General features: G+C 36.6%; 1 protein-coding gene across 2 annotated transcripts; it reads left to right on the top strand.

The window, feature by feature from the left end:
• Window positions 1-2,859: 2,859 nt before the first annotated feature.
• On the top strand, window positions 2,860-16,905 carry LOC122079760 (phosphoglucomutase, cytoplasmic-like). 2 transcript variants are annotated; one of them, XM_042646470.1, is made up of 19 exons: window positions 2,860-2,888; window positions 2,981-3,076; window positions 7,333-7,414; window positions 9,006-9,061; window positions 9,592-9,705; window positions 9,858-9,920; window positions 10,829-10,948; window positions 11,047-11,147; window positions 11,923-11,982; window positions 12,081-12,180; window positions 12,292-12,449; window positions 12,513-12,608; window positions 12,756-12,819; window positions 12,912-12,993; window positions 13,117-13,292; window positions 13,378-13,454; window positions 14,630-14,762; window positions 15,525-15,641; window positions 16,562-16,905. In XM_042646470.1, exons 2-19 carry the CDS (start codon window positions 2,996-2,998, stop codon window positions 16,631-16,633), a joined length of 1,752 nt encoding a protein of 583 aa, XP_042502404.1. In that variant the 5' UTR covers window positions 2,860-2,888; window positions 2,981-2,995; the 3' UTR covers window positions 16,634-16,905. The 2 variants fall into 2 exon arrangements, with proteins under 2 accessions (XP_042502404.1, XP_042502405.1); XM_042646471.1 differs by lacking the exons at window positions 2,860-2,888; window positions 2,981-3,076; window positions 7,333-7,414; window positions 9,006-9,061 and adding an exon at window positions 9,096-9,396.
• Window positions 16,906-17,923: the final 1,018 nt, after the last annotated feature.

The following is a 17,923-nucleotide window of genomic DNA, read 5'->3' as shown; positions in this document are numbered from 1 at the left end:
ATATCAAGAATAGAAGTGGAAGAAGATCATCAGTCACCACCCATTACTTGTTTGGAAATGCATTCAGAGCAGTGCTTACTTCCTTGGTAAATATCGTATTCAAATCTCTGCAACTCTTGAGATTTAGAGGAGGAATCAATAAGCGGGATTAGTAATGTAAATACTGCAGGCACTACTTTCAAACTTCCACGGTAGATAAATGGACATGAAGAACCCATTAAATGCTCTTATCCCTCGTCACAAAATCACTATGTCCGGGCATAGACCAATGGGAGGCCATGCAGTGGTATCTTCAGCATTCGGGGCGGGCAATTGAGTCTTATTTCTCTCACCTATATCTAGGATTCTAGGCATAGTACAAGATGATAACTTTATTTTTTTTCTTATTTTGTCTTTTAAAAGGAAGAACAACACCCAATAGAAAGTCATAGCGGGTGCGGAAAAAGACTTCACTATCATGCATTGAAGATGCTCACACACTTCTTGTCATTGGTTGTGGGCATTGAAAACCCCTCGTAACAGAAAAAAGAAAAAGCAATACTTTCATGTCCTCCCTATCCTATTGTTAGACCATATCATCCATCCATGTGGCACATGAAAGTGATTATCAAAGTGAGAGTGAGTTAAGCATGCTTAAGAAAGGGATAGTTTCTTCAATGGGGATGTCCCAGTGTCAACACTAGAAACAATGAGAACAAATCTGGTAATGAGGCAGGGGTCTCAACGAAATGAGACTTTGGTTTTCGTGGGGTTCAAATCCTCTTCAGTGAGTGATGAGAGGTAGTGTGAGGATCCAACAGCTGGGAGGTCTCGACATGCACTCTAGCTGTTGGATACTCATTGCTACTCACTACCTCGCCGCAAAGGATTTTATACGTTTTCGTATATGAAATGTGTGGATTGTAGCACTACAAAAACTAAACCCTCGTAAAATCAATGACACAAAAACCTAACAAATTTGTAGAATCTTTTCATCCCTTCCATCTTACAAGTTACACTTTCATATAGGAATATTGGATTGCTCACGTAGTTAATTTATGTGAGGTGAGAAAACCCCTTTAAATAAAGGAAAAAGCTTTCCTCCACTACCCATAGGTGAACGGAAATTAGGTCCTTAAATAATAAAAGCTCATGTATAAATGCTCATCAACCTTTCCATGGATGAAAGCACTTTAGAAAAAAAAGGAAGCAATATATATGCCTCCGCTTGACCGCTTCTCAAACTTTTCTACTTAACTCGATTTCATGAACAAGATCTATTATTCACATTGCTTGGAAGCCTCCCCCGCCTTCCCTTTATCAAAATAATTACTGATGGTTCCTCACTTGGTTTTTCCAAAAATTTAAGGGATTGGAGTTTGTAGAAGCTTGGATTTTCTGTTTTTCATTGCAGGCTTTGTCGATTTTAATGGCTTCTCTTATGCCTACATTGCCGAAACTTTTGTCATTTTCACTACTTTACATATTGCACGCTCCATGCATTTCTCGTAGGAAGCATCAATAGGGGCGTCATTTTGTATTTTATGAGGGACACTGTAGTTATTTCACCTATGGGATTAGGGGTCACACTTTCCCACAAAAATAATTTTCCCTTATCTTACCCTATAGTGTTGTATACCCCTGTTAGCATAAACGAGAATGACAAAAAAATAGAAACGGACAGCACGAGTTTTAAATAGTAAAAAAAATTGAACGATACGGTCAAATAAACGGTAAAAAAAAAATTGAGAACGACAAAAAACAAAAAACGGATGGTACGGGTTTTAAACGTGTAAATTTTAAACAAATGGGACCAAAAAAAGGGTACTACACTCATATAAATTAAGGAATTATTACATAAATACTTGCATCTAATATTCAAAATAACTACAATACCCAATACTAATGCATATATATCTCATGTTTCATTATAAGTTTTATGATATATAATTGAATATCATCTATTACCAATTCTAAATGCATACACCACACATGTCCAAGTTTTGTTGCGCAATGTGGCTTGGCTATGATGTTGTTCATTGTTGTCAACATAGTCAACACACTCTTGGAATAATGTATGTTCAGTTTGAGTTAAGAGTCATCACTTTAGAAACATTTTTTTAGCAAATGCATCAATTTGTATTTCAATTTCGGGATTTATACATTGATATTAAGTTGAAGGTGATATCATGAGAAATATAGGGTATTGAGTTAGCTTGAAGTTGGCGAAAGAATCAAGTGGATCAGAGCTCGGAAGAGAAATATATGATCAATTAAGTAGACATTATGTTCAACAAGTTAAGTTTTAAAAGACGTAAAAAAAAGGAAAACGTATTTAAACGCGTTTTAAACGTGTTTAGAACGAAAATGCTTGCCGTTTACTGTTTTTTTAAGTATCTTTGAGAAGCAGATGGGAAAACGTATATTAAACAGTAACAACGATAACATGTTTAAAATGGACTTGTTTTTGCTAAGAGTGTTGTATACTACTAGACAAGTGAGATTATGGAAAAATAGAACCCAGCTGTGAAAAGATTTTCATGCCTTAAATTCAATGTCCTGATGTTCGCAACCCCATTGGATAGCAAATTTTCAAATATCCAATAAAAGAATGGATAGAGTGAATTCAGGATCGGGTTGACGGTAACCAGACCAACCGAACCAGTTATTCCCTGGTTGTTGACATCTTCTGGCTGGTTTACTACCGCATCTGGTTAAAATGCCGCGGTTTAATCAAAGAAAAGAGCAAATTGGTGTTTAAAAGCCTAAACCCGCTTCTTTCGGATCTAGGAAAGAGCGATCATTTGGCCACTAAAAACCACGCACACGTCGGTTTTCCATTTGCCAACCTGTCGTTTATTCTCACTCAAAGCTGGCTGGAGTGGTGTCCACAACGCCTAAGAAAAGGAGTGAGTTGCCTACTTATCCTCCTTTACTGTCCCAATTCTCCAAATCTTCACGTTCTTCTTGATATAGTCCTCAAATCTCTGGTTCGTTGCAGGAGAGCTACGAACCGATGGTGATGTTTGAGGTTTCCCGTGTTGAAACTACTCCTTTTGATGGTCAGAAGCCAGGGACTTCTGGTCTGAGGAAGAAGGTAATTTAAAATGGATGGAATTGTCAATTGTGTTCCTTCTTGTTGAGCATTAGATCTTCTCGTATTCGTTTGGATTATTCTGTTTCTTGATTGATTTTGATGTGGTTTCTGCCTATATCATTCGTGTTTCGATTGGTGTTAGATGCTCGAGTTGTGGATCTTCTGACAGTCTGGTTTGGATTTGATCGATTCGTCTTCTGTTTAGTTTAGACCGTGAGGTTGTGGATTTATTAGATGTTTTGCGATTGATGTCCTCCGTCCGAGGAGCCTTACTTCCTAGTAGTGTAGGAGCTAGAAGAAGCCCAATTTTTCTGGAGTTGGGGGGTTGGAAAAGAATAATTAATAACATGAGACAAATATCGATCCACAACTTTAAGGGCAGCACCAATTCTAATTATATTTTTCAAGTGGGAAAATCTACTATGTTCTTTTTCGCATGTCAATTGGTGGTAGCATCTCTGGATCCCGATCTTCCATTATATGGAACACATCTTTTACAATTCAACAAGAGTGGGAACTAAACAAGTGGTAGCATCTCTGGATCCCGATCTTCCATTATATGGAACACATCTTTTACAATTCAACAAGAGTGGGAACTAAACAAATTATCTGAACCAAGTTGTTGCCTTCATTTCTTTTTTTCTCTTGATCTGAAAGTTATTGTAGTACACTTATCTGGCTGATCCATTCAGTTGTCAGATAAGAGTGAGAAATGGTATAGGTCAGTGATGCTTTTCTACAGATGACAATTGCAAAGTATTCATGTATGGTTTTCTGACCTTGTTATTTATTTCTCAATATACAATGATACACCTCGTTAAAAAACTTGTTGCTTGAAATTATTTTGCTGCTTTCTAATAAAGATTTCAGTTCTTAAGCAATTGGATTGTGAAATTCCAGTTGGAGATCTCAACTGGTCAACCGTTTTGTAGAGAGGAAATTGTTCATTCACTAATGAAACAAAACCTTTTCATTTTCCTTAAATCCCCATTTGTAAGCATCTGATACTGTGCATTCATATCCACCTTTCAACGAAAAGCTTTTACCCAGATGATTACGATGGTTCAGTCAGATTATTTCTGGTCTGCCAAATACAAACAGTGTCAACCCAAAAGAGGAAAAAATTAGAGCGATGGTCCTATTCAATCCTCAAACGTTTTCGCAGGATTTACTGGGGGAAGAAGATTCCAATAAACAGTTAAACACCATGTTTAAACATGCTGATTACTTTGTTACACATTATGCACCAATTTGCAACCCTAGACTTTGAATGAATGAGATGGTTTTTGAGAAAAGTCTTATACCACAACTCTCTCAATATGGTTATATAGAGAAGTATTAGCAATCCTCTACTGCTTTTTAAAATTTTTGAGAGACTGTTTATATTTTGAGAATAGGAAAAGCTTTGATGAGGGGACATCCCCTTAACTAGAATCAGGTGAATTTGCTTTGCCCTCAGTTGAGTTCAAGCTGCTGCTGCTGTTTCTGCTGTTGATGATCGCAAAATAAAGGGACCATGAGGAATAGAAAGGGAAATGTAGTGCCTCTGCAGGTTCTAAAGGAGGGGAAGGTTAAGAGTGTCTATATTCAAATCCTGCACAGTTAATGCACTGCTAATTTGGGGTTTTGATTTGGACAATCTAAATGGCAGTGATGCAGATTAATTACCAAAATAGGCTTATTTTATTAGGAATAAGCCTAGGGTTGGGTTCCATACATGTTAGGCTTTTGATCCCATGTGTTTTGAGTGTAATAGACCACTTTTATGGGTCTAAAAAGGGGGCTCTAAGATTGAGTACGGGATTACTAGTTAGTTTCCATTTTCATTAGTTTCCTTTCTAGTTGGGCTTGATTTGAGTTATATTTGTTTCCTTATGAGTCAAGTTATTAATTGATCAAGTCCTTAGTAGTTAATTTCCTTTTTCAACTAGTTTCTAATTTCAGTTAGTTTCTAATTTCAGTTTTTAGTAGCTATTGTATTAGGAGAATATCTGGTTTCCTTTTTGAGGAACCTTCTATTTTGTAATTCCCTCCCCCATTAACATTATAAATAAAGAAGAGGAGGCTCCTAAAGGCCTAGATGATTTAATAAACAAATTAATGGTTGTTGCTATTGTCTTCTACATGGAGATTTGTCTTGTGTTTGATCAAGGCTGATGGAATTGGTGTTTGATCCAATTAACTCTCTGCGGTGTGAAGCACAAGGGGTTCTCTTCTAGTTATCTCCCTCTTTTCTTCCATACTCAAGGTGATCCAAATCTGATCTACTGTTATAGGTATTTAATTAAATCACTTTTCTCTCAATTCTGTCCAGAAAATCTTCATATTTTTCCTATTTGATCCCTTGCTGCCAGAAACACTTTCAGCCATCAGTTTGGGCTGAAATTTGGATCAAAGATAGGTCCTACCTGGGGAAGAACTCGACCCAAAGGGGAGCTCTTTCTGACCAGTGGTTTGAGAGATTTAAAAATTCTCCCTTTTCTTGTCTTTTAGTGACCTGTGACAAAGCAGAACTGAAATTGACAGATCTGGTTCCTACTGTTCTCGTGGACTTTGGTTCATGGTATTAAGTTGATTTGGACCTATTTGAAGTCTTGTTAGCCCTTGTTATCGATCCTAATCTGATCAGAGAAACCCTAGTATTTGGTTCAATAGCTTCAACTGTTTCGGATCTGATTTCTCTTGTAATCTGATCTGTTGTGCTATTATCCTAATTTGACTTGTGTTTGTTCTTCGAGAGCATCCTGCTGTTTTGGGACTAGATTGGTTTTGCCGATTCTAGTTCTACATTAAGAAGTTTTCATTTGACTTCTGGTTTTAGGTTTATGGTTTAAACAATCTGAAAAACAGGGTATTACTATATTAGTTGAGGATCTAGTGGTCAATCATGGACAGTTAGGTTTGGCTGATGGTGGGTAAAGGAGTAGGAAGGAGAAAATAGAAAGAATGAACAGGGATGCTTTTTTGAGATTTTGTTTTGTATGGGGATATTTTCTTTGAGTGTGATCGCTTTAATTTTTTATATCAGTAAATTTCGTAGGATTCTTGCAATCGGGCAGCATAATGGCAATAACCAATTGCAAGAAAATCAAATGGAAAAGGAACAATTCAGATCCAATCAAAATCTCTGACCAGCACCAATTAAAGGCTGAAGACTCCACTGACTGATCAACCATTGGCAAAAAACCTCGGTAGATCCACTAAAAGTTTCAAAGAACTATTAAGAAACTATAAGAACTTTCTTGTAGGTCTGAATAACATTCAAGAATAACAGTACAGCCACAAGGAATGCCAATAGCTGAATAGCATAGTTATGTTACATCTTGATCTGAAAAATCTCCCTCAACTAGCATATAAAATATCAAAATAACATAAGAACTGACCAGACTCGCGGGACCAACTCTCTGTTGGGCTATGGCTATTTTATATTCTATTGGGATCCGGAATCTAAAAAATCCTTGGGTAATTCCAGAATCGCAGAAAGTTTGTTATCGTCATTTATCAAATATAGAAAAAAGTTCAAAGTCCTAGAATCGTACAAGTTGTTTTTAGTAAAACAGTATAAAGAAAATGATCCCATGCTCGTCATGTTAGCTGTATCTTCCCGTTCATGGTTTGAGGCTTTGGGCCTCATCCATCCCTCAAATCTTGATATTTTCTGCTGGATTGATACCCATGGATTACCAGATCCATGTGAAGGAACACGACTGAGATTCCTCTTGTGAGGAGGAACGAGGGGGGATACGAATAGTTTATTCTTCCACATAAACCAATTTTTCTCATGATGGACCAAATTATTAATTTCCTCCCTCTTTCTCCAGCAAGGTATCATAGTTTTAGAGGATGGACAAGCCCCCGTCTGAGCCAGTGTACCAAGCTTAATTGTCTTCGATGTCTAGGTCATAGAGGCTTTCTCCAAGCTTCTTAGGAGAGGAGTTCCCCTATGTCCAAGTTCCCTTCTTAAAATTGGGCTCCAACCCCGCTCTCCCTATATAATGACTTCAGTTTTCACTTTTCAGTGTCTTTAATATTCCTTTATTCCTCATGACGGGAGATTGAATGATGCAAAAAATTCATCCTGTTTTCAGTGCGCGTTTTACAGTGCAATTGATTGAGCATGCTTGTCATCAGTGTTTGAGTAGCTAGAAGACATTTTTGTTTTAAGAAAAGACCAAAGTATTTTCCTCTTTTCTCTTCCTTTTTGTGTTTTTGATTTTTGTTTGAATGTATTGTGATATGGGAACTATCTTTCTCAGGTAAAAGTGTTTGTGCAACCTCATTACTTGCATAATTTTGTTCAATCAACATTCAATGCACTAACAGCTCAGAAGGTTAAGGGTAAGTGACCTCTTCTTCTTTATGCATTTTACTCTTGTAGTCTGCAAAATGGAAGCATTCCAAGGGGATGCAAAATGAAATCTTTGAGGCTAATGGTTAAACTGGTTGGACCAGGGATTGAAATACCTGTGTTAGACTAGGTTTCATCTATCTTGAAGCCAAGTGTTAGATTCTGGAGGAATTTCGAAGATTTCATTTGGAATAGGGGAAAAAAAAATCTATACATAGAAAGCATACTTGTTAAAAATGAACCAAATTATTGAAGACAAAAACCTGTTGTCACCTCGCATGTAGAAAAATGGATTGCAACACATGGCCACTTGTTCTGCCACTTGGAAGAGTGAAGTGACAAATCTGGCCATGAGATATATCTAGGAAAGGGTTTGTAATGGCCATGTGTCAAATTTCAGTCTCAAATTCATTCATTAACCTTCCATGTAATGACATACCCTCCTCGTAGGCTGTGCACCCTCGTTGTAAACCCGAACTTTTTAATTGTTTGTTCTACTATGTGGCCGAGGCTGACTCCAAAAGGGGTGAAACTAGACATATTGGCAGGGGACATTGAGGTCTGCCGGTGCACAAAACTTCAGCACCATCTGAGCTTTCACGTGACAGATTCAGTTGACATTGGTTCCAATGCATTTGTCACCAATGTGGTGGCAACTGTTAAGTCATTCCCCTTATAAAAATTTATTGGAATTGTTAGACCAATTAATAATACAAATCAATTTGTTCCAGTCGAAGAAAATATTCAAAATATAAAAGTATATTTAAGAATAAAAAATAATGAAATAATCAATATCCATCTATAAATTTATTGGAATCACAAATAATGTGGTGGCAACTGTTAAGTCATTCCCCTTATAAAAATTATTGGAATTGTTAGACCAATTAATAAGACAAATCAATTTGTTCCAGTTGAAGAAAATATTCAAAATATAAAAGTGTAGTTAAGAATCACAAATAATGAAATAATCAATATCCATCTAATTTTGTTCTGAATGCTCATGTGATTAGTGCTTGCAATGTCTACCATAGTGGGGTGAGTAGTATGTTTTCTAGTCAGCATTAACTCAAATTTTACAACCACACGACATCTCTATAGATAAACCACCATTTCCTTTTAATTAAAGACCAGTAGACGATTGCTTTATGCATCTGGAGGTTAATTATGTTGTTTGCTGGCGTAGCTTGGTTTTCGTTTTAATATTATGGGACAATGTGTGTTCACCAGTATTATTACACTTGAAAATAGTTCTGTTTCTAAAGTTGAAACTGTTGTCATATATTCTGGACCGGTGTGTCTGTAATTGGGATATATTACTACTGCTCCCATTTCCAGCAGGCTGATCATTACTGGGGACTCTTATTTGCTTAAAACCAGACTGCACATATATGAAATCATCAGTCCAAGTAGATTAATCAACCTGGTGACTGGCACCTATTTCTTTGGAGCTAATTATTGATAAACTAAAGGATCAATTATATGGTATATTTTTATTTTAGGCACTTTTATTTATTATATTGACTTATTCTTTTGCTACTACTTATATCCATTATGGAGGATGCTGATCAGTTTTAAATGCAGGCGCAACACTTGTTGTTTCTGGCGATGGCCGTTATTTCTCAAAAGATGCCATTCAGGTATATTTTTTGTCTTTATTATGCAGGTGGTACTCTTGTTTTATTTGACTTCTTCCATTAGCTCGCTCTGTTTTCCAATTTGGTGACTGAACTTTGGCATAAGGATGTGTTTCTTATTAGATTGAACTGAAGGTCAGGCTTTCAACTACTTTGACCATTTTAATTAATTTAATTTTAACTGTGCAAATTTGCTTCTTGAGCATGTTGTCCTAGTGCCTTTTTGATTAATTGATGTTTTAGTGTTCGTCCATTCCTGTGTATCCTTGAGCACTTTGGGGAGCATGCGAATGAGTTACCTAAAAAGTTGCTTTTCTTTCAGAAATATTATATACAAGGTAATGAAATTAGGGTAAATTATTATATTGTGTTAGGTTTCAAATTTCATTTTTCCCACTTACATTTTCATTTTACTCACAACTTCTATTATTGTTTGTCTTTTTGGTATCTGTATTCAGGCCTAAATCCTTCTGAGGTGGATTGAGAATTCTACTGTCATTTCACTGCTAAATTATTGTTCTAAAAATTCGCAGATTATTATTAAAATGTCAGCTGCAAATGGAGTAAGGCGGGTTTGGGTAGGACAAAATGGATTACTTTCAACACCGGCTGTATCAGCTGTAATCCGTGAAAGACTTGGGGCTGATGTAAGTTAATATTTGGTTTAATATATTATATCCAGCAAGTTCACTTTTTTTTTTTTTTTTTTTTTTTTTTTAAATTATGTTATTCATGTCTAAGTAAATTAATATAAACAAATTTATCATGTTCACTGATAAACATTTCATTTCAATATCAGGGATCCAAGGCAACAGGAGCATTTATATTGACTGCAAGTCATAATCCTGGTGGCCCTCATGAGGTATGTTAAGATGTCTTAAATTTTTTGGGTTACCTACTAAAGCTGCCAACCTTCTTGTCATCTTTTATACTAAGAAGAATTAGAAATTCATCATATTATTTCTTGTTTCTAGTTCAATTGCTTAGCTACCATGAGACTCTTTGCATGCTTTCCTTCTCTGTTGCAAAACTTGAAAAGAGAAGGTGAAACCACTGCATAACTCCCAAAACTAAAATATTAAAAAAATATAACTAGTATCAATTCTGTACAAGCTGGGAAAATCAAGTTTTGGTTGTCTATCCTCTTTTGGTCTGTAGTGCATACGCTTGCTATGATCTGCCACATTTTAACTTGATTTGGATCTTGGGCCTCCAATTTTGGTTTAAAATCAGGTTGGATTTGGTTTAAGCATGTTAGATTTTGGTTAGGGGCTAATACTTAGAGCAATGGTAAAAGGTTTGGGCTGCCAGGGGTAGGGCAGATGCCTGGGTTCGAGTCTTGAGAGCAGCCACTTTGTACAAAAAATGCCAAAGGCTAGGACCGACTCCAAACCCACTCTCCCTGGTCCCCACATACGTGGGACCAGCTCTGTAATGACTATTTCTTATGTTAGATCTTCGTTGGGTTTCAATATGAATCCTGGACTGACAAATTACATTGGGTCGGTGCATTTTTTTCAATAAAGAAATAGTTAAATGTAAGCTTAAATATCCAGATCCACCCATAACTGATCTGAATTGGGGTAAAGGATCTTGGATTGATAGGACCCACCCATAATTAAATGTGTTGAATTCAAGATCCATGGGGATACCTTTGCTGTTTCTCAATGAACTGACACTGCTTGAAGCCCTTAAAATGTCTCCCAAACTGTCAGTATTTCTCAAAAGTTCCCAAGATGTTCTAATATATTTACAATCTTTGCTTCTCAGGATTTTGGGATCAAATACAACATGGAAAATGGTGGACCTGCTACCGAGGCAATTACGGATAAGATCTATGAGAACACAAAATCAATGAAGGAGTACTTCATTGCTGAAGATTTACCAGATGTACTGACTATATGCTAGCAGCATATTAATTTCTTGTTTGCATCAAGTGTAGCTTCCCGTCCTAATTATGTTCCTAACCTTCTCAATGAATTCTGTAGGTGGATATTTCTACTATTGGTGTAACAAGTTTTCAGGGGCCTGAGGGACAATTTGACGTTGACGTTTTTGATTCAGCTAGTGATTATGTCAAATTGATGAAGTAAGTAATCCTTCACATGGTGCCACATAAGTTCTCTCTCCCTTTCTCTCTTTCTCTCTCTCTCTTTCTCTCTTTCTCTCTCTCTCTTTCTCCCCTATCATCTATTGGGATAGGGTATACATAAAATTCATTAGACTAACTTGATGACAGAGCATGAAAGTAGTAGGCCTTAATGGTGATACTTTGACTCAGTTTCTAAATTCTGAACCTAATCCCATGTAGCTACATGCCTACACCTTTTGAAATGTAACAAAGAACCATATGATATCTTGTATTTTCATTTATCTATGCTTTTAAATATACCATCTTTGTTTTTATTCTTGTTTGGAGATCAAGGGAGATGGACCCTTACGAAGTTTTCAATAAGTAAGATTCACCTGAATGGCAAGTTAGAAAGTATCAAACTAATTTGGAGGAATTATATATAAGCATACATGAATACATGAAGGTAGCAATGTTTGCAGAAATGGTAATAAAAAACTGAAGTGGTTAACTATGCATTTAAATTTAATATACTTTAAATTCTTATGGGTTTCTGAATGAATATGGCACAAAATTTTTGGCTCTAGATTCAAATTGGGTTTTGGAAGTTGTAATGATTTATTCATTTTGACAGTAATTTTCATTGTTCACCTCCTTTGTGACAGTGTTAATGTTTCTCTTTTTTGGACTATAAATATTTCTCCAGATTGCAATGTAATATAATCTTCCTATGCCTGGCAATTCTGTTGCTGCTCTTCACAAGTTTATGTGGCATTCCTTTCTAATTGTCCAGGTCAATTTTTGATTTTGAGTCTATCCACAAGCTGCTTACATCTCCGAAGTTCAATTTCTGGTATACAGATGGCTCCACTTTTGGGTTTATCATACCTGATCTAGCTTCATCCTTTCCGTCTGTGTCGCAGAATAGATCTTATTCATTTTTGTCTTCAGTTATGATGCACTTCATGGAGTAGCTGGAGCTTACGCCAAATGTATTTTTGTAGAAGAGCTTGGTGCAAATGAAAATTCATTACTCAACTGCACACCAAAGGTATCGATGAATTTATAGGTGTTTCTTGTGCAGATGAAAATGTTGCACTATGCTTTCTTGTATTCTTGTATGTTATTTGTTGCACTTCTTATGGTGGCTTTGTACAAACAGGAAGACTTCGGTGGAGGGCATCCAGATCCCAACTTGACCTACGCAAAGGAGTTGGTTGCTCGCATGGGGTTAGGCAAAACAAAGCCAGAACAGGAACCACCTGAATTTGGTGCAGCTGCTGATGGTGATGCAGATCGTAACATGATCCTTGGTAAAAGGTATTAGCACACTTGCTGTTTAGTGAGCATTTGGTTCGTGAACTTAACAGTGTGTTTGCTTAGGTTTTTTGTGACTCCTTCGGATTCTGTTGCCATTATTGCTGCAAATGCTGTTCAGTCCATTCCATACTTTTCTGCTGGTCTGAAGGGAGTTGCTAGGTACATTTGTTATTTTCTTGCTATCTGCTCTGTAAATTTTGTACTTCCCTTTAACCCCACTATTTTCATGCAGTCGATTCTAAGTTCTGCATGAACTATATTTTCTTGTGAAAAATCGCCATATAATTTTGGGATCTATGCTTGCAGGAGCATGCCTACATCAGCTGCACTAGATGTTGTAGCTAAACATTTAAATCTGAAGTTTTTTGAGGTATTTTACTATACAAAACACATAAACCTCATAGATGGCCTCATCTAACATTTTGAATGGGATTACATGGTCTCCTTTTCTGTTCTGATCAGGTGCCGACAGGGTGGAAATTTTTTGGGAACTTGATGGATGCTGGATTATGTTCAATTTGTGGTGAAGAAAGTTTTGGAACTGGTAAGTTCGATATTTGTGTTCTTCTGGGTGATTATGCTCCCTGGTACTTGTAGAAGTACACGATTCTATGTATGCTTACACTCCTACGCCTTGGGGGTTTGTGGGGTGGTGCTTTGCTTACAGGTTCTGATCATATAAGGGAGAAAGATGGCATTTGGGCAGTTCTGGCTTGGCTATCTATTATTGCCTATAAAAATAAGGACAATCTCAATGAAGGAAAACTGATCACTGTTGAAGACATAGTTACTCAGCATTGGGCTACTTATGGTCGCCATTATTATACTCGCTATGACTATGAAGTACGAGATATGATTTTTATTGCTTTAACAGTTTGATCAGGCTATGATCATTTTCTTTTTGACCTGTTCAAATTCTTTCTTGTAGAATGTTGACGCAGGTGCAGCAAAGGAGCTAATGGAATATTTGGTCAAGCTGCAATCTTCCCTACCTGATGTGAACAAGTACGTTCTTCAAACTCTTGAGCTTTAAGCTTCTTGTTTAAAGTTATTTTTCATGAAGTTCACGGAGAGGAAAAAGAATGATACACTGATGAAATGATTGACTGAGATATGGTCATAGAAGAATCACAATACATCCCTCCCAATTCCTAATTTCACCAACTTATCCACATAATTTGCTGATCTTGACACCCCGAAAGGAGATCAGTTGCTGCCAATAGGCACATATTTCCTGGTTTACATAGAAACAACTTCCATTCCCCTTTCCACAATCCTTTCCCCAGTTTGAAGTATTTCAAGTGTCTGCTCAACCACCACGTTAGGCGGCTGTAGCTCAAGTCATTGTTGTTACAACCACTTATTCTAAGAGCCAGAGTGGTTATAAGTAAGTGCAACAACAATGCATATGAACACTCCCTGCACATGCAGGCCTGTACACATGTGGCCCTGTGCGTGACTCTCATTCACATGGAAACACCATCAGTGGCCCCAAGGGAAGAAAGTGTAAAGGAACCCCATTGCACTTCATGGGGATCGAAGACTCAACCTCGCTCTGATACCATGTTAAAACCACTTATCCTAAAAGTTTGAGTTGTTAAAGTATGGGTAACAACAATGAATATCAGCTGTTCTAGTACCATGTTACAACCGCTTATCCTAAAACTTAAAGCTCAAGCTGTTAATAAGGGCAACAACAATGTATATAAACACACCTTGCATGTGCAGGCCTGCACACACAGCCCTGCACGTGATACACTCATGCTAGAACACCATCACGTGCACCGAGGGGAGAAAGTGTCAGGGAAACTTCTTATGGATTGAATTCTCGACCCCCTTGCTTGGATACCATGTTACAACCGTTTATCCTTAAAGATCGAGCTGTTAAGTTGTCACATGCTGTCATGCCAACAAGATTTTCCTTGTTCTGGTGAACTTCATTCTTTTCTTCTCTGAAAATCTGAAATCCTGCCTAGGCACCCCTCCAATGCATTGGGTCGCCTAGTTGCCTTGACAAACTATGGAGTGGATCTCTATTATGATTATATGATCCATATATAGTGAATTTTTGAAACCATGGGTCAGGCCTCATCTTATGCAATTGTGAGTTTCAAAGTGATCTAATTCTGATATACAGTTCATGGTGCTTTCCATTTAACTGCTTTGATGTTTTTCTACAGAATTATAAAGGGAATAAGGTCAGATGTTTCTCATGTTGCGCAATCTGATGAATTTGAGTATAAAGATCCTGTTGATGGGTCTATCTCAAAACACCAGGGTATCAGATATCTGTTTACAGATGGGTCACGATTGGTAATTGATACTTTCCTTATCCTCTATTAGATATTCTGTTTTGAGAACAATCTCTAAGCTAGGGCACAAGAAGTTGGAGGATTATGGTGGCTAATTAGCTGCCCACCAATATTTGAAATCTGGATTCAAGAATGATTAGGAAGTAGAATAACTCAGGTTTAATTTGTCTGGCCAATTTGTAGATTTGGATTAATTTGGGGTTTGATTTTTTATGTTTAAAAAAAATTCTGGGAATTCATTTTATGTGTGCAAAAAATTTAGATACGTAAATATTCCATTTTTTAAAATTTTGTGAATTTTTGAATTTTCTTAAAATTTTAATTGAACATTTTAATGATTCTGAATTTTTAAAAGCAAATTGTTTGGTTCCTGAATTATTCACAAATTATTCTTAAGCACCAATTTTTTTTTGTTCAAATTATTCATGAGCTTTTAATGGATCCTATAAAATAATTCACAAAATTTTCCCAAAACCAATTTGGATTTGGCCCAGATTTCTGGTGGATTATTCATGAATTTGCTACCTCACCATATATAACTTTTGAAAGATAGTAGAAAGCTAACAAAAAATTAATTGAAGTTGGGATGAGTCATCATCATGCGAGAAGTTGATGAATTACATCATTAGTTACTACGTGCTTAAGTATCATTAGTTCACGATGTAATTGCTCGTTCATTTATTATTATTACTTGAAAAATGTGTTTACTTTTGAATCTCTTTTAAGGCTTTAGTGTCTTTGCTTCCTCTGTACATCATTCCAGGTTTTCCGCCTCTCCGGAACTGGATCGGAAGGTGCAACCATCCGTCTTTACATCGAGCAATATGAGAAGGATGCTTCGAAGACTGGGAGGGATTCCCAGGAAGCATTAGCCCCTCTTGTAAGAACTCATTTACTCTCTTTTTCATAGTTTTTAAGGCGGTAAGGCGACGGAGGCGTTTGAGGGTCTTTCGGAGCGCCTTAGCGATAAGGTGGGCATAAAGCGTTGCCTTATCGACTAAAGCGTTCCTATGTAATTTTTTTATAAACTAATCTATTTGGCTCAAATCCTAGTTGAATCCTATTACTCATATGTTAAATAAATATTAAAGGTTCCTATTCATACAAATGTAAGATATTCATCAAGAAAACAAATCAATAAAATGAATAAACTAAGTTCATCTTCATCAATCATCAATCATCAATATCATAACATAGTAACATATAATATAAATATATAATTATGAAACAAAATTATAAATATAAAGAAAAGAAGACATAAAAAATACAAGTATTTATTATACTTACCTCTATGATGCCAAAATGAGTGCCTAAGCCCTATGGTAATCCAGTATATTTCTACTCCTGTGAAAGAAGAATGAAGCTCACCGCTGCTAGAGTAAAATGGTTGCCTGGATCAGTGGTTCTTCCTTGTTCCTTGATTCTTTCTCAAAGCTCTTTCTTAAAACCCTTGACAAAATCCAAACCCTGTTTGTGAATCGTGTTTTTGTTTTGTTTGTTTTGGTTATTTTTGGTGGAGTAAAGCTGATCCCATACATCTCAAGTGTTAATAAAACCATACACCTACCAATAAAAAAAATATATATTTGGAATCTTCATCAAGTAATTTTAAAATGTGTTTAAAAAAAAAAAAAAAAAAACCCATAAGGCGCCACTTCACATAAGGCGGAGCACTACCTTACCATCTCTAGACAGCATCAGCGCCAAGACCTTAGCAACGCCTTAAAATCTATGCTCTTTTATATCTTGATCTGTTGTGATCATCCTTGGTCTTGACTGTTGTTGCATTTTTGCTGGCAGGTGGAGGTTGCTCTTAAGCTTTCTAAGATGCAGGAGTTCACTGGTCGATCTGCTCCTACTGTTATTACATAGATCATCTGCCAAATACAGCAGGTTTTGTTATATAAAGTATGTAGGAGGGTATGCTTTGCTATCAGTGTCTTCTGCTTTGGAGATTTTGAGCCATAACACTGTCAACGACTTGAACAGATATCAGGCATAAGTTTTTCCAACTCTGCCACCTTATCCAGTCATTGATGTGATGGGAGTGATATGAACTTGAGTATGCTGTCAATGTATTTAGATCATTTTGGCAATAATTTGAGTAATTAAAAGAGAACTTTTTGAGTTCTTAATTCCTCTCAGGATCTGTGGCAGTAGTATTTTCCTATGCAAGTTTCAGCTACAATGGTTGATGCTCGTTAACTACAACACCTTTTCATGCTTCTAAATCCAAAATTCACGAACCCTTCATCTTGATAGTGATCGTCCCTGTGATGGCATATTGGTGTATATCACAACCCTATGATAACTTCCACCTTCACTGAGGCCTATTTAACAAAATATACATGCCCGTTCATTATTCAGTATTTCCTCTCTACTTTCAGATTTGTTATGATCATAGAGCTAGGTGATACAATTATTTTGATATTTCTGTGTGAGTCTCTAGATGTGTACCTTCTCTTGGCAAGGCAGCTTTTGACTGTAGTGTAAAATCTGTGGTTTTGTGGCATACTTCAGCGTTTGCCGGTTGTGTGTAATATATTTAAAGTCTAGTCTTCCTGGATAAGCTGATGCCTTTGTTCTAGTGTAGGGGTTTCATTTAGGTGTGCAAAATGTAATCACAAGCTTTTGATTATGAATGAGAGGATGGTAGTACCTCACTCCATTGCAATCGCTTTAGCATTTCACATCCCATTCCTGTCAAACCTGTCTCTATATTCTAGAATTATATGTAGTGTTTTTGTTATTTAGTTCCATTTCCTGGACCACTACAATATTCTCCATTGAACTGAAAGCCTATGCTTGTGCTACATAAAATCATGGACTCTTGTAACACTGGTAATTCTCCATGGATAAAGAAGTTCATTATGCTCCTTCAAGGTTTGAATCAACTTCAATCATCTGTGATGTTACTTTTCATTCTTCGTTACTATTCAAATTACTTTATGAAGAGAATTAGGGTTACTTGACCGTTGGCCTGCAAATGTGGTGGTGAGTAACTTGGATCAAATCATGATCAGTTCTTCCAAGTATAGGTGTTGAACAAAAGGTGTAGGAGCTTCTACCTCATTTAACAGGGTATTACTTATTTTTGTTTTGTTTCTTCTTTCAGTTGGTTTTCTTAGTGTACAGTCATTACTCTTATGACACTCGTAGATC

The sequence above is a fragment of the Macadamia integrifolia genome, chromosome 5 (genome assembly GCF_013358625.1).
Source record: "Macadamia integrifolia cultivar HAES 741 chromosome 5, SCU_Mint_v3, whole genome shotgun sequence".
Classification (NCBI taxonomy): Eukaryota; Viridiplantae; Streptophyta; class Magnoliopsida; order Proteales; family Proteaceae; genus Macadamia; species Macadamia integrifolia.
The sequence above is the reverse complement of the archived record's forward strand: the minus strand, read 5'-3'. Positions and strand labels throughout refer to the sequence as shown.

Bases quoted from the DNA above. Each gene is read 5' to 3' on its own strand.
- LOC122079760 (XM_042646470.1), top strand. From the start codon at position 2,996: ATGGTGATGTTTGAGGTTTCCCGTGTTGAAACTACTCCTTTTGATGGT. The intron at 11,148-11,922 runs GTAAGTAATCCT...CTAATTGTCCAG, and splicing joins GATTATGTCAAATTGATGAA to GTCAATTTTTGATTTTGAGT. The intron at 12,609-12,755 runs GTACATTTGTTA...CTATGCTTGCAG, and splicing joins GGTCTGAAGGGAGTTGCTAG to GAGCATGCCTACATCAGCTG.